The sequence below is a fragment of the Dermacentor variabilis genome, chromosome 5, assembly GCF_050947875.1.
Source record: "Dermacentor variabilis isolate Ectoservices chromosome 5, ASM5094787v1, whole genome shotgun sequence".
Lineage (NCBI taxonomy): Eukaryota > Metazoa > Arthropoda > Arachnida > Ixodida > Ixodidae > Dermacentor > Dermacentor variabilis.
The window spans coordinates 44,968,464-44,983,985 of NC_134572.1; the positions used below are offsets into that span (position 1 = coordinate 44,968,464).

Here is a 15,522-nt window from a genome sequence, read left to right on the forward strand (position 1 = left end):
TATACAGGGTGTTACAGAAAATGTGTTCAAAATTCCTTAAATGGTCTCTGAAAGGATTTTTGTCATTTGCCTAGACATAGAGGTTATCTCTCAAGGAAGGCGTTTTCCCAAGAATTTTGTGTCCGCACGCTATAATAAAACAGATACAAGTGGCTTAAACATTACCCTCATTTCAAGCCGCGGCATTCCCCGTTAACTTTTACACTGTGGGCTCACTGCTATGTCCCGCCCCTTTGGCCACGTCATGCCCATGACACAAGTGTTGTTTACTTCTGATTGATCTGAACAGCGTGTGTTCCTGCCCCTTGTTGGAAAGAACTTTCACGGTGAATTTTGCACAGCGGATGGAAACGAGGTGGCATGACGTGCAAAGTTTGCTGGCTTGTGCTACATGAAGCAATAGGCGGACCCCGCTGGGCGTTCACCGCATTGCGGTGATGTACAAACTACAAAGTACCTGTCTGCGGTATTATTTCAACTTGATAACAGCCTGCTAACATGTAAATATTCATCATGTATGTTTACAATTGTCTATATATTCCACTCGTAAGGTTTCTTTGTAGCCATCGGCAGTAAAAGCAAGTGCTGCTACAGCTAGGCTACAGCTGCTGCTGAGTTGTGAATGTGGTGAATTGGGCTACTTATAACATTTCTTCCACTCAAATATCTTTTTTTTTAAATCAAACCCGCATTATCCTAGCGAGAGGCAGAAATGGTACCACTGCACTCACGTCCAACTCAGCATGATGGCTTTCTGATGGATGTTTTGACACGTTGTGAGGCATATCGAGTTGCCTTTGCAACACTATTCTTTCTGTATCTCGGCTGGTTAGGATATCGTTTATTTTGCTAATTTTCGAGGCAAATTAAACACAAAGCTTGTGTCTCCCTCACAAATGCGGAATCAGCGGTTAACACTAAAGCGTCTTTCCTTTGCAAGTGATCTCTGTGTAGACCAAGGAGGTTGGTGAAGACACTGACATGCAGCGCTCATGCCTTTTACAGCGAGCAGTTGCTGCAGTTTACTCCCTGCACACAGCGCTTGTACCAGTCATGTTCCTCTCGCCAAAGATGACATCACTGCATCTATTTTTATGAGAACCCTTTCGCATTTCATCAGCTGCCATCGCCACACCTGTAGCAGATGATCCATATTCTCAGGTGAAAGTGGGCCATTGATTTGAAGAAAGGTCTACATTTGTTGCATTTGTGTAATATTTTTGAAGGGGCCCTGAACCACTTCTTATCGAAGTGGGGAAAGGCATTTAAAGTGAAAATAGGCTATTTCAGAAATACTTTGCCACAAAAAGTACTTCATTTCATTCAGCAGAAGTGGAGTTATTGGCAAACCAACACTGCCTCCGCTGTGCTCCCATTCCTTCTTCAATGCCTTGCACTGCAAAGGCTACGGCGTAGAGAGGCGTGCCCACAACACTCCGCCTTTTAAATGTCACTGCAACGCGCAGTTCAAATTTCATTTTGGATGTTAACATAGACTCCATGACTTCTTCCTTTGGTTCCTACGACATACTAAACATAAGACAAACACGGTTGTACTCAGCGGGCCGCAGGGCACTTAGTCAGTGGACTTGTGGCGGCACGCCGCAGCGGCTGCACTATCTGCGCCATGTAACCGGCCACAGCTTGATGTCAGCTATCAGCCAATAGCAGCCATCTAAGGGAATGACGAAATAGTGTGCCCAATGATGAAATAGTGCATCTAGAAGAGATTAAGGACATGGCCTTCTGTTGAAAAGAGAGAGTTTGAGAGAAAGGCGACTTTGCGATCCGCTTGCAAGCTCCTCGCACCGCGTACAACAGCAAAACTTGGCTGAGATGTTCACAGCAGCGTATGCTACCCGCGGACTATGTCATTTCACAAAGTCCGAGGGGTGGTTCAGACCCCTTTAAAGGTAAGCAAATTACTATGCATACGTAGGCTAGTAAAATAAGCTTAATTAAGTGACTTGTATCTAGCATTCCCGATGACGTAACATGGGTAGCCAATCAGACCGCTCGCCTGAGTGACATCACTCCCACACACTATGTAGCGTGAGCACAGGCGGCTGAGAAATCAGGGAAGCAGCACCACTGTCATTGGTAGCAATGCAGATTTTCAAGAGCTTATAATAAATTACATACTTTACGCAAAGCGCTTAAATCTGTCTCTTAATGATCAGAAGGATCTACCCTACAGACTCAGTTCGTCTGTACACATTCGTCAAAATCGTTTCAGGGTCCCTTTATATACAGAAAAGGTAAGGTAATGTACTTCCTTGAAATTGCTTTTACCATAGCAGAATACATTTTAAAATGATTCAAGGTAAAAATGAGACAAGTACCATATTTACTCGATTCTAACGCACCTTCAATTGTAATGCGCACCCATTTTCCGCAACCAAAGAAAGGAAAAAAAGAACACTCTCGATTGTAACACACACTCGTTTGCCGTGACCTGAAAAAAGAAAAGTCCTTTACAGTACCGTGCACCTTATTCTTTCATACAGAAATACATCTTTCTCTCATTTGGAAAAGAAGATTTACTCCCAGTGCACTAAAGTTTCGATACATAAAAAAAGTCGCAGTTTCACCCGAAAGGCGAAGCACCGATTACAATAGCAAATTAGTAGACGGCTATACGAAAAGTAAGGATAGTAGTTTTATCGACCGTATAAACTTTTAAACATTCGCTGACTAGCTAAATTAACACGCATGGTGTCATGCACGCACAAGCAAACATGAACACATCTTACTCAATGACTGCGGAAACTCTTCATCAAAACACTGGAGCGAGGAAGTGCGGTAGCAGGAGCAAGGGAATTGACCTTTGTGTGGCCTCTTGCTTTAATGCGAACTAAGCAATGAGAACACAGCGCGGTGCGCCTAGATGCGCAGACTCTTGTCACTGTCACAGATCGCTTTCAAAGATAGGGGTCGTGAAGTGGGGCCATGCAGCCACGCCATATGTAGCAGCCACCAGTGTAGAATGCCTCTCCTGTTTGCGCCAGTCCCGCACGCAAGTTTCGGGAACTCTGAATGCCCGTGATGCAGCCCGATTTTAGTCCGTCTCCACGCACATGATCGCTTTTCTTTTAATTGCGGCATCATGATGAACTCGACATGCTTTTGCAGTCGGCACTTCCATGCTGATAGAGCAAACAGAGAAAATGGGAAGATGGACGGTGCACTAACCTAAGCCGAAGGAAGCATTGCCTAAGCACACGTACTGCAGCACATGGAGGAAACTACGGCAGCTAGGCTCGAAGCGTGTACGAGGCGGCCATTTTGAAATGCCGATGGTGATATAGTAACGCAGATTTAGGGTCATACTCGATTCTAACGCGCACACAATTTTTGGACCCGTTTTATCGAAAAAAAAGTGCATGTTAGGTTTTAGATTCAAGTAAATACGGTAATTATAAAATTGACCCTAATGATTTTCTAATTGTAAACGTCAAGCAATCGATCTTAATGCGAGACTTAAAGCTTATCATCTGAAAAGTGCATTATTGTTTTCAAAATTGAAAATTGGATTATAGTATTTAACTCAATAGTATTCTCAATAGTATAGCTTAATAGCTATAGTATTTAACGCAATGCAACTCATAGGCTATAAGAGATGCTGTAGTGTGGGACTACAGCTTAGGTTCAACAATCTAAGGTAGTTTAGCATGCACCAAATGCATGGCACAAAAGTGGTCTTTTCATTCTGCCTCTATCAAAATGCAACTGTGATGGCTGGGAACGAGCAACCTCATGCTTAACAGCAGAACACTGTAGCAACTGAAACAACACAGTAGGTAAACCACTCCGATACTTGCAAAAGAGCTGACACTACTAATTTCTGTAGAGTATAATAAAATCCAGCCAGTTTTACCAAGAAAACTTATACTCAAATGCCAATGAACACAACTTTCATGTTTGCAGTAGGTGCCCATGAGTGAGGTGATTTCACAGGCCTCATCATCACGTAAGTATGAAGCAAGGGCGTAAAGGTGCTTACTAGTTGAGTTGCAACACTGTACTAACTTTCTAAAGCCTATACACTTTGCTCTCTATTGCTTATACGGAAGGAGGTCAATGCTCAAGTGGACGAATTATTCAGCTAAGCCGACCAAAGAAATCTGCAAGAACTCGCATATTTCCCTGTTTTCCATATTCATGGTTGGTACACTCTATATGGACTCCAGCATAAGGACGCACCATGTAATACGTATTTACACGAATGTAAGTTGACTCGAATGTAAGTCGACCCGCCCCCCCCATCCCCATGTCATGTGTGACAGGAAAAAAAAAAGAAGAGCATACCAGAGGGCGCATTCGATAACGAAAATTAGTAGCCGACATGTTCACTGCCATCATCATCGCTGCTACGATCCCACAGCGTGCCGTCGTCCAGCGAAATTCCACATTTGGCAAACGACCGCACCACGACATCTTGTGGAACAGCAGCCCACGCCGAATGCACCCAACCACACGCAGCCATCAGGGAGGCTCTTTTGACAGGTCCGGTTGGTGTAAGTTCACGGTCTTCTGCTGCCAGCCACTCATTGTACTCATGGCGGAGCAGGTCCTTAAAAGGCGAAGATCCGGGCTTGTTCCGTGACCATGTCGCACTTCACTGGCAAGGACCGATCACACATTTCAGCGATGTATGTCACAAGCTTGGCCTGCAGCTGCCGGAAAGCGTCCAGACTTCGGCATGTGGGAAATTCCTCACTTGCCGTCACAGGTGAAAATTTCGCTTCACTGCAGTCGCCACTCTCGCACCACCCGTTCAGAAACATCAAACTTGTGGTCCGCTGCGCAGTGATTTGTTTCTTCAACGTAAAGGATGGCAGCCCTCTTGAATGCTGCTGTGAATGAGTGCCAAATGATTAGTGGGCCTGGAGCACTCATCACGACTGAGGAAGCATGGAAGTAGCATGTAGCCGACAGTCAAGTCGAACGTGTCGAACCAATGCCTTTTGTCAAACTAAGAGCCTAGAGAAAGCTAAGAGCTACAGGGAAAGAGAAACAAGAGCGGTGTCTGCGCTTCCATGAACTACCAATACTCCCGACAAGCGCCGCTGTTCTGAGGGTGCCATCGCGAATGGAACAGCGGCGCTTTCATCAACTATCGACAGCCCCCCATGAGTGTTTGTTGTGTGCACTGTAATACACTCAAAAATGTTGAAAAACCCTTCTGAAAAGCGAACAAACACGCGGGATAGCGAAAAGCTATAGGTAGGGCCATAGAACAAACATAAAATTGTAACTAGGTTGTAGCTCCTGCTGGTCTTGCATTTTCGGCATTGCCATGTTTTGGTTTCAATTGTAAGTCGACCCCCCACTTCAGATTTCCTAATTTTAAAAAATAGGTTGACTTACAATCGTGTAAATACGGTACTACTCATGATTTGGTGTTCGCTCAGGATCACTTGTCGTTCAAGAGGTGGATCAGCTCTTGGCGACATTCCTCAGCGATGCCAAATTTGCAAGCGCTTGGCGACATTTTCCTTTATGGTTTGCGAGTGCATGGATAGGATATTTGAGCATCAATGGCAGCCGGGTGGATTTGATGGGACAGGAGTTATTGGTCACATTTCCACAGGGCCCATCTAGTTCCTGATAGTCTTGTTTGTCGGTCTCCCACAGCATACATATGTCCCAGCTATAATTTTACTATGCTCTTTTCTTTTTATTGACTTTTATCTTTTACATTTTAAAGGTGGTGCTTGGGCAGTGCAATAGTTGGCAAGCTTTGCACCTGTAGCTACAGCAAACCTGTTACGTTACCATTTCATACATAATAGTTGCAAAGTTTACACATAGTCGGTATCATTTCACAGTGGTAATACGAAAAGCATAAGAAACTATGAGAACACATGCAGAACCCCTTTTTTTTTTTTAAGGATGGTCATCATCATCATCATCACCATCATTAGCCTGTTTACGCCCACTGCAGGGCAAAGGCCTCTCCCATACTTCTCCAACTACCCCGGTCATGTACTAATTGTGGCCATGTTGTCCCTGCAAACTTCTTAATCTCATCCGCACACCTAACTTTCTGCCACCCCCTGCTACGCTTCCCTTCCCTTGGAATCCAGTCCGTAACCCTTAATGACCATCGGTTATCTTCCCTCCTTATTACGTGTCCTGCTACCATGACCATTTCTTTTTCTTGATTTCAACTAAGATGTCGTTAACTCGTGTTTGTTCCCTCACCCAATCTGCTCTTTTCTTATCCCTCAATGTTATACCTATCATTCTTCTTTCCATAGCTCGTTGTGTTGTCCTCAATTTAAGTACAACCCTTTTCATATGTCTCCAGGTTTGTGCCCCGTACGTGAGTACTGGTAAGATACAGCTGTTATACACTTTTCTCTTGAGGGATAATGGCAACCTGCTGTTCATGATCTGAGAATGCCTGCCAAACGCACCCCAGCTCATTCTTATTCTTCTGATTATTTCAGTCTCATGATCCAGATCCGCCGTCACTACCTGTCCTAAGTAGATGTATTCCCTTACCACTTCCAGTGCCTCGCTACCTATTGTAAGTTACTGTCCTCTTCCGAGACTGTTAAACATTACTTTAGTTTTCTGCAGATTAATTTTTAGACCCACCGTTCTGCTTTGCCTATCCCTGTCAGTGATCATGCATTGCAATTGGTCCCCTGAGTTACTAAGCAAGGCAATATCATCAGCGAATTGCAAGTTACTAAGGTATTCTCCATTAACTCTTATCTTCAATTCTTCCCTATCCAGGTCTCTGAATACCTCCTGTAAACACGCTGTGAATAGCATTGGAGAGATCGTATCTCCCTGACTGACGCCTTTCTTTATTGGGATTTTGTTGCTTTCTTTATGGAGGACTAGAGTGGCTGTAGAGCCGCTATACATATCTTTCAGTATTTTTACATACGGCTCGTCTACACCGATTCCGTAGTGCCTCCATGACTGCTGAGGTTTCGACTGAATCAAACACTTTCTCGTAATCAATAAAAGCTATATATAAGGGTTGGTTATATTCCGCACATTTCTCTATCACCTGATTGATAGTGTGGATATGGTCTATTGTTGAATAGCCTTTAAGGAATCCTGCCTTGTCCTTTGGTTGACAGAAGTCTAAGGTGTCCATGATTCTATTTGCAATTACCTTAGTGAATACTTTGTAGGCAACGGACAGTAAGCTGATCTGATCGGTCTATAATTTTTCGAGTCTTTGGCGTCCCCTTTCTTGCGGATTAGGATTATGTTAGCGTTCTTCCAAGGTTCTGGTACGCTCGAGGTCATGAGGCATTGCATATACAGGGTGGCCTGTTTTTCTAGAACAATCTGCCCGCCATCCTTCAACAAATCTGCTTCTACCTGATCCTCCCCAGCTGCCTTCCCCCCCTTTGCATAGCTTTAAGGATAGTGCACAGGGTGAAAAAACTGTGGGAGGTCAGTGAAGGCATGTGCTCAGCACTGTTGCCAGACCTTGTTGGCGGTGCAATGTGCAGAGAGGTTCCAGAGAGCCGAGAGGATGCTCTTGAGCGTTGCCTCCTTGCGGGCCTCCATCGAGGCTTCCATGAGAAGGGGCACAGCACCCACCTCCCTCAAGGTCTCGCGGCTGGTCGAGTCGGCTCGCCACGACAGGTTGCGCAACACGCTGGCTGTCACCTGCACAGAAGCCATGGGCATGTGTTTTGTGCTTTATACTCATTTCCTTGTTTACCAATTCACATTTGTATTTAATTTTTATACTGTGTGGTATGCTGAAAGGACTACATTGTTGGTGGTTAAATAGATCGATAACAAATAGAGAACAATGATCATCATCACATCATCATGACAACATGATGATCATTACGAGAGAGCTGCCACAGCAACAATGGCAGTGCCAGCGATGCAGCTGAGAGGTACCTATGATCATAGGTCTGCAAACTCACTCATGAGTTGACTCACTCAGGCTCGCTCAGACTGCTCCGTGAGTCAAGAGCAAGTCCAGTTGAGTAGAATATTGGTGAGCATGAGTCCGGGTGAGACCAGTTGAGTACAATTTTGGTGAGTCTGAGTGAGAGTGAGCCTTAAACAAAAAATTAATATTGTGAGTGAGCCTGAGTGAGTTCCAATTTTTTTGATGCCCTACGGTCAATTTCAAAAAGCCATCACTATAATCATGGCAACAGCAGCAATGCATAAAGTTAATCCCAGCACAAGAAAAAGTAACCCAGCACAGGAGCTCGCAGCTGCCATGTTATTAGCAGCTGCAGCACTTGTATCTAGTACACTGCATCCTCAGTGTAATGGCCCTGTCCCCTTTTCCATAACACACACTCACATAGATGAGCTTTATATATATAAACTTTGTTTCTCTATGGCATAGTAATGCATGTCATGGAGTATGAAATATTTACATTGATATAGAGAGAGATGGACTCTCAGATTTTCCATGTCTAAGTAGGCTAGACTTATTTAGTTGAAATCCGTAGCTTTATGGAACTTTTTGTTCATAGCTGTCCAAAAGTTCATAGCTGTCCATAGTTGACCAAAGGTGTAAGCTATATTTTTTTTAAGGTGGTTCAACATCTTGCTGTTTGAATATATTTGATTCAGAAAATCTTATTGCATCATGTTTAATTTATTTTGCATGTTATTATGGTGAAGTTACAATGTTTGATTAGTGTAATAGGTTTCTAGAACTTGTGAACACAGTCGTAATATCTGTTTCTATCAATCAGTCGAACAACATCCAAGCACCTACTTGCCCGACGTATCGGCAGCACGGCATTGAGACGACCCATAAATATAAAGCTTCCTCATACCACTTTTTAGACATGGTGTTTGTGTAAATTAATGTTTAAGCTGCCGGGGACGAGGAAATTGCTGTGTTAAAGGCTTCTTGCTGTTCAGGCTCCAAGAGTTGTTTTGAAGGCCCCATCTGGGATTTAATCAATTTTGAATCCAACACTTCTACTACAACTGATGTCACAAGCGAAATGGGCAATGCCACATATAAGATTCGAGTGAATTTGTTTTTTAGATCTCCTGTGCATTTACTGTGCTGCTACATCAGGAACATGGCAATTCTGAATCCCGTGTGCTACTGTGTAAACTATGTGTCACTATCACTGTGACGTCGTCAGCATTCATGCCGTCAAATCCTTTCGATGTAGTTTTTCACCAAGCGCCTGAATCGCGGAGCATCCTCTATTGTGGGTATGTGCCATATTCGAGGCTGATTATCATCATTGTCATGTACGCGTCCTTTGTGCCACCAATGCTGTTTTCACATGCATAACAATGAAGAAGTGCGCGCCAACAGACCACCATCTTGTCAAGAACAATTTCTACGCGATGCACATCATGTAATTCTTGTCTACTCATTCTGGCCTCGGCAATGCGTGCATGGATGCCACTGATCTCATAGTCTGTGTGAAGTGGAAAGCTTTGCACTAATTGCCAAGCGCTCTTGTTGTGCAATAGCTTAGTGCTTAGCATGCTTGACTCTAAAATGCACAATGCTTCACTGACATGGGCTCCAATCCTACTGTAGGCGGGTGTGATGATGTTTTCTTTTTAAACATTGTGTGGAGGCAGCTGGGAATAATTAGGTGGCCTGACAATGATAAAAGTCGTCGCTGTTCGTCATTGGCAACAACAATGGTCGTTGTCAGGGTAGCGGAATGGACGGATAGGTTGGATGGACAAGGCAAACCCGATTTTCAGCACTTAGCTGCAGCCACAGTAAAAGACTATAGTAATTGTCCAGGCGTGAGCTAAGAAAGAATGTGCCCAACCGGGACAGGACAACGGTAAGCTACACCACTGACCAGTAATCCCTGGTAACGGCCACAGATAATATAAGCTGACAGTCCGCAACTGCCAACCACCCACAAGTATTTAATGTACGTCTAGATCTACCTGGCTCAGTGTTTATGTTCAATCTTCCATCAAAGCCTCCTTTGCGAACACTGCAATGAAAGTAAAAACAGCCTCCCATACCTGACGTAGGTCTTCACTGGGTGAGTGCAGCTGTGAGACTAGGGCACGCATGAAGCCCTTCATGGAGCAGAGCAAGGCCTTGTTTGTACCATCCCCAAAGGTCAGGTTTGTCAGTGCCATGCCGGCGTATCGTCGCAATGTCACACAGCTCGGCTCAGATGTGTTGCCATGGCTTGTCTGGTCCACTTGGATCAGCTCTGCTATTGCTTGCAGACCTCCTGTTTGGCATAGTACACGACACACAGTCATAAATACGCACAGCTGTCATCTTATGCATACAGATGTTCATGAAGAGGATGAACATAAAATAATTCAACTGCATTGTCTCATGTGTATGGTCACAATACATTCATTCATTCACAAAACTTTATTAGTGTCCTGAAGCCCGGTCTTTTCAGACCGAGGCGGGCCGCATCCATGTCGGCACTGCCAGGCCGAGCCTTATGGCATCATCGTGGACCCTCTGGACAGCCCGTGGTTGATCTTGATAAGAAGAGCTTGATATCATCTTGTGCCAGTAAAGACATTTTTCTTCGGGGTCGGCGAGAGTCGCGGGACAGCCCGCCAGCATGTGTCTGATGTCAATGATGCTATCGCACACGTTACATTCTTTCTTAATTTCTCTTTCGGGGTGAATTTTATTTATGAAATACGGAGTGGGGTATGTCCCGGTTTGCAGTAAACGTAGCCTGACTGCCTCAGCCCTGTTCAATCTTATGTGTGGCAGTGGGAATTGCCTACGCCCCAAGTAGTAATATTTAGTGATGTCGTTGTAAGTTAGTATGTGATCTTTATGCTCCCCGGAATGGTAGTGGGCGTCGGTTCGGTTCTGACCGGCACGGCAAGCAAGTCCTCGTGCCAGGTCATTCGTAACCTCGTTGAGGTTGGGCCGAGTCTCGTCCACTTGTCCCATATGTGCAGGAAACCATCGGATTTCAGTTTTGATAGCCTCGACCTTGTCGATAATTTTAGCTGCAGTCCCAGCTACATAGCCTTTGTCAAAGCTCTTAATTGCTGCTTTGGAATCGCTATAGATGAAAGACCATTTACGGTTCCTGATGGCTAGAGCAATCGCGGCTTGCTCCGCCACCGTGGAATCCTTAGTGAAGATGGTCACAATACATAGTTTCATTTAATAAAAACTGTCTTGTCTAATACACGTAAGCACTTAATTCTTGCCTCTTATCAACCATACAACCAGATTCACTGAATGTTCATTAATGCAGCGAAAATTCTTCACTTAAGTTCAAGGTCTATACGCGCAATGCGCACAGATGGACCCACCACTGGTGGCGGCCTTGCAAAGTGCGCTCAGGAAAGGAGGCAGCCGTGTGCCATAATTTTCCGTGTCACCAATCGTGCTTCTCTGTCTTATTCCCATTTTCAGAGCAAAATAAGCAACACCCTTTGCATGTGGGGGTGGCCAAAGCTTCAAGGAATGTCGAAGAAGAATTGTTGCACAGTGGGGAGCTCAAATACCAGCAAAATCGTGCCAGCAATGGGGTTCTAATTATTCCCTGCAAAGCCTCAGCAGCGGGAGCAATGGTAGCAATGGATCACCACCATTAGGCGGGAAATTTCCTGTTTTCATTCTTTCGTTTGTCGTGTCGGTGTTTTTCTACTCGATCATATTTAAACGGGTAAGCAACGAAGTTCGTCTGCAGTGCAGCATGTGGTTTAAAGACATTTCGCTAAAGTTCTGAATGCTGTTTGCTGCTTCTTTGCCGCGTTGCGCTATATAGGCAGCATGATTGCACGAGTGCATCGTGTTGTTTGTTAAAGCTACTGAAGCTTGCAAGAACTGAAATTGTAGGTTTCATGTGGCACAGTAAATCCTTGCACCAGCTCTCACGCACTTCATATTTTTACATCTATTTTATGCGTGGCTTCATGCATGTTGAACTCTTGCTAGTTGCTTTGTGCATAAGTGGTGTTGATTTTTTTGAGGCGCAAGGTTCTCTCTGCCTCGTTTGTAAAGGGTCTAAATCACGTTGTGTCTTATCGGAACGATACCAGGCAAGTTTTGCCCGAGGACATCTTAGATATTGCAGTTTCTTAAGAAATGCATTAAGAAAATAAGTAGTTCAGGGCAAGAATTGCTAATAGTTGCAGCATATGGTATTTCTATTCCATTTTTGCTGAAACGTTAATGTCACGTTTGGGAAGTCATCACACCTCGATGCTGTCTCAGCAGACTTGCCGCGTCGAGCGATTTGTTTGTTTCACAAGTTAGTCCCTTTTTGCATGTGAATTTTGTACTCAACTGAATTCTTTCTTATAATGCTTACACCGCAGAGGACTAAGCCTGGCCTTGCCACCAGCGCCCATCCACTTTGGCTGGCATTGCTCTGCCTTTAAATATATCATGTGGCATCTCTCTCTAGTAACATTTGAGAAAGAAAAAAAAAACACTACTGAAAAGTTCGTCATACTTAAGCTTTGTACGTTTCCAAGCAGCTCCCCTACAGAATTTAAAGTTGCGAAAACTGCAGCGGGAATGGCAGTTTATCGCGAACTCACGCTCTTATTAACTCATGCGTTTGGTGACTTCGTTGACTAGTGTACGCATTTCCATTGATAAATTCGCAATTGCTCTTCTTGAGGCAACATTGATGGCACTTATTGGGAAATGTTCCAATTATTCATCGGCAGAAAGACCCCTATGACATGTGCAGACATCGCACCATGCGGATTTGTTTGAGATATAAGTCTCCACTAACGACATGTGCCTATTATTGATGTACAGAAGCAGTATTATGGCAAGGGTAGAATTTAAAAAAAGAAACGATCGAGACATCGCATTACTCAAGAAAACATAGTAGCTAGTTAACATGAGCTCCACTTCATGTAAGTGGGGTTCACTGCATTTGTCTGCAGGATGCACCTGGCACCTATGTGGAGCGGGTTGTCCCGAACATCGGTAACATTGTGTTCATGCCCGCTTCCATAGAGGCCTTCCATAGAGTTTCTTCCCTGTGGCTGTCACCGCAGAAGAAGCAGTCTGGCACCTGAGCAAAGCAGGAATTGCAGCCGTAAACTTCAGCCATCCTTGCTGCAAGGTGTTGTTGCCTGCTGCTGCTCCCGAGCATACTGTTGGAAGCACCCGCTAGGTGGCTATCAGTGGCGCTTCTATAGGCGGTGCACTCTACGTGTAGGTCTATTGACTGTTCTTCTCATGGGCGCCACCATATTGTGTATGCAGTGGCACCATCTATGGGCAGCTGGCATGCTGGCTTGGGTAAGAGCTCCATCTTGTATGTCAGGTATGCGCTCGGCGCTGGTTCTTGGTGTTTGTTTTCACGGCCGCACAATGTGTTTAGTGTGACGTGGCACCTTCTACATAAAAAATGGTTCTGTGAGACATGCTGAAGTGGTTTAAGTCGGCATGGCCCAACTTTCTGCTGGCATTGAGGCGGACAGAGCATGCAGCGCTATGTGTGCGCATGTGTTTGAGCCTACAATCATCCTCGGTGATCAATTGTGTATTACTGAAAATTCCATTCACTAATGTGACCTTATATCAGTATTCTCCTTTAGTTTAAGCTGCTGTTTAGGAGCAATGAAACATATGCGACGATCGTAACAGCACGGGTACCATTCTACTATGGTAGAAGTTGTGCTATTATACTTCGAGAAACGTTCAAACCTTCAGCTGTAGATTACATTTTGAGACTACTTAGTTTAGTGGACGTGGTTTCCACCCATGAATAAAATAGTTTTGGTTAGTAATGACAGCATACCTTACAGTGTGAATTACACTTGTCCAGCAAAGCGACCGTTTATGAACTGTGCGAGCATCCGAAGCAGTGGTAGATGCTGGATTATAGATATCTTTGCCCTGTATAGCGCATGGTCCAAGCATGTAACATCAACGTTTAAAGATCTATAAATGTTGTGTGGAATGACCACGCAAGGTCTTATTGCAGCGTCAGCCCACTTTCCTTCTTTTTTTTTTTTTTTTTTTTGAGAAAGAGCATGACAACCAAATTTTTTTTTCGGTTTTGTTCATCCCATTCTTTATGACACACTCACCCGTATTACGGAAATTTTGTCCTCACAAATAGCTGTCTCATTCTTTTTATGCGATCCCTCTCTGATATTAAGGCTTTCTAGGGCAAAAAAAGGTGATGTCCTGCTAAGGCAGCATTGCTGCCTGCAGTATTTTGAAATAAATAAATAAATAAATGTCGAAACATGTAGCATATATATGTACCATGCTAGTTCACCAACCGCAGTGATCACTGTGCTGAGCAGCACCATCGGCCTCATACAGGAGGCTAGAGTAGACATATCATAGTGATTTCAAGTCTACTAGACTTGAAATTCGTGAGAATGGTGCCGGTATATCGCAAATATTTTATAGCGCCTGGCACTCAGATGTTTCGGGGTTGCCTTAGGTTGGCCGTACATGAGAAAGCACTCTTATGTTTTAGTTCCTACGCCAAGCAGTCAGATATTGAGCACATTTTCCATTTCCTGGCAGTACACAGATGCCGGTTCTCCTCATTGCATTAATACCGATGCACCCAAAATAGTTCACAACATGTACACACACCACGGCTGATGATGCACATCACATGTTTGCGCCCCCAAGAGATATTTCCGCACATTGTAGTTACTGATGCACCAAAAGCCTACACACTGGTTCCCCAATGACCTTGTATGAACGGACGTTGCGTAAATTTCACAAAGTACGAGTTAAACACCTCCAAATTGTTCTACAGCACACGACAGCAATATTTTCAAGCAGCGCTGCATCGGATTGCACGAGCCAGAGAGGAGGAAAGGCTCGCTGTGCGCCCTCCCTACTCGCCCGATGAAAGGCCTATAGAACTGAGAACTCACATGCAATATCACCGATAATCCTACAGACTACAACATGGTCTTTCTCAGACATAGTACTTTCAAGAGTCAAAGTGCAGTACAATTATGCAAGCTCAAGTTTTAAATCTGGCTACTGTTATTATCTGGCAATTATTCTTGCATGTAGCTGTGAGCTGAAGATAATTTTACTACTTAAAGCATGCAGATCATTGCAGTTTCTCAGCCTTCAGTACGTATAAAACATTTGCCAATGTAAAAGACACTGCAACTGGAAAAAATTGGGCAGTTTCAGACAAAAGGCAAAGCATTTGCAGTAATAGCAAGGTTTCGCGTTGCCCTTGAACTATTAAGACGGTGTTCTAATGCAATGCAATACGCAAGGCAACTGCTGCTGGGCAGCAAGAACAGTGCCCTGGCAGTTACCAGGTGTCTCACAACACTGGTGTGATGAGGTGCACCACCAGTGGTGTTGTAGGCATATCTCGAAGATGCATGAGATCGACAGTGAAATATTAAATAACATTAACTTAGTGTTTACTGTCCATTCCACTCAGACCAGTATATACTCCATACATACAAGTAACTCAGCAAGAACCCTACTGTGCTTGTAGGGTGTGTGCGCATAACGCTCATGCCTGCAGCGAAAGGCAGGACACTGTCCTGGCTCTGCCACCAGGCTGACTGGGCAAAGTGCTGATGATGTGTTCACTTTGCTTGATCATTTTTGCA

General features: G+C 44.3%; 1 protein-coding gene across 5 annotated transcripts in view; it reads right to left on the reverse strand.

The window, feature by feature from the left end:
- The window catches only part of LOC142582503 (uncharacterized), a 165,155-nt gene that overhangs the window by 15,219 nt on the left and 134,414 nt on the right, over positions 1-15,522 (reverse strand). For all 5 annotated transcript variants that reach the window (XM_075692308.1, XM_075692307.1, XM_075692306.1 and 2 more), the window contains 2 exons: positions 9,970-10,187; positions 7,462-7,644 (listed from right to left, as the gene is read on the reverse strand). In XM_075692308.1, the coding sequence (XP_075548423.1) occupies positions 7,462-7,644; positions 9,970-10,187 (401 nt within the window). The remainder of the gene's footprint in view (positions 1-7,461; positions 7,645-9,969; positions 10,188-15,522) is intronic.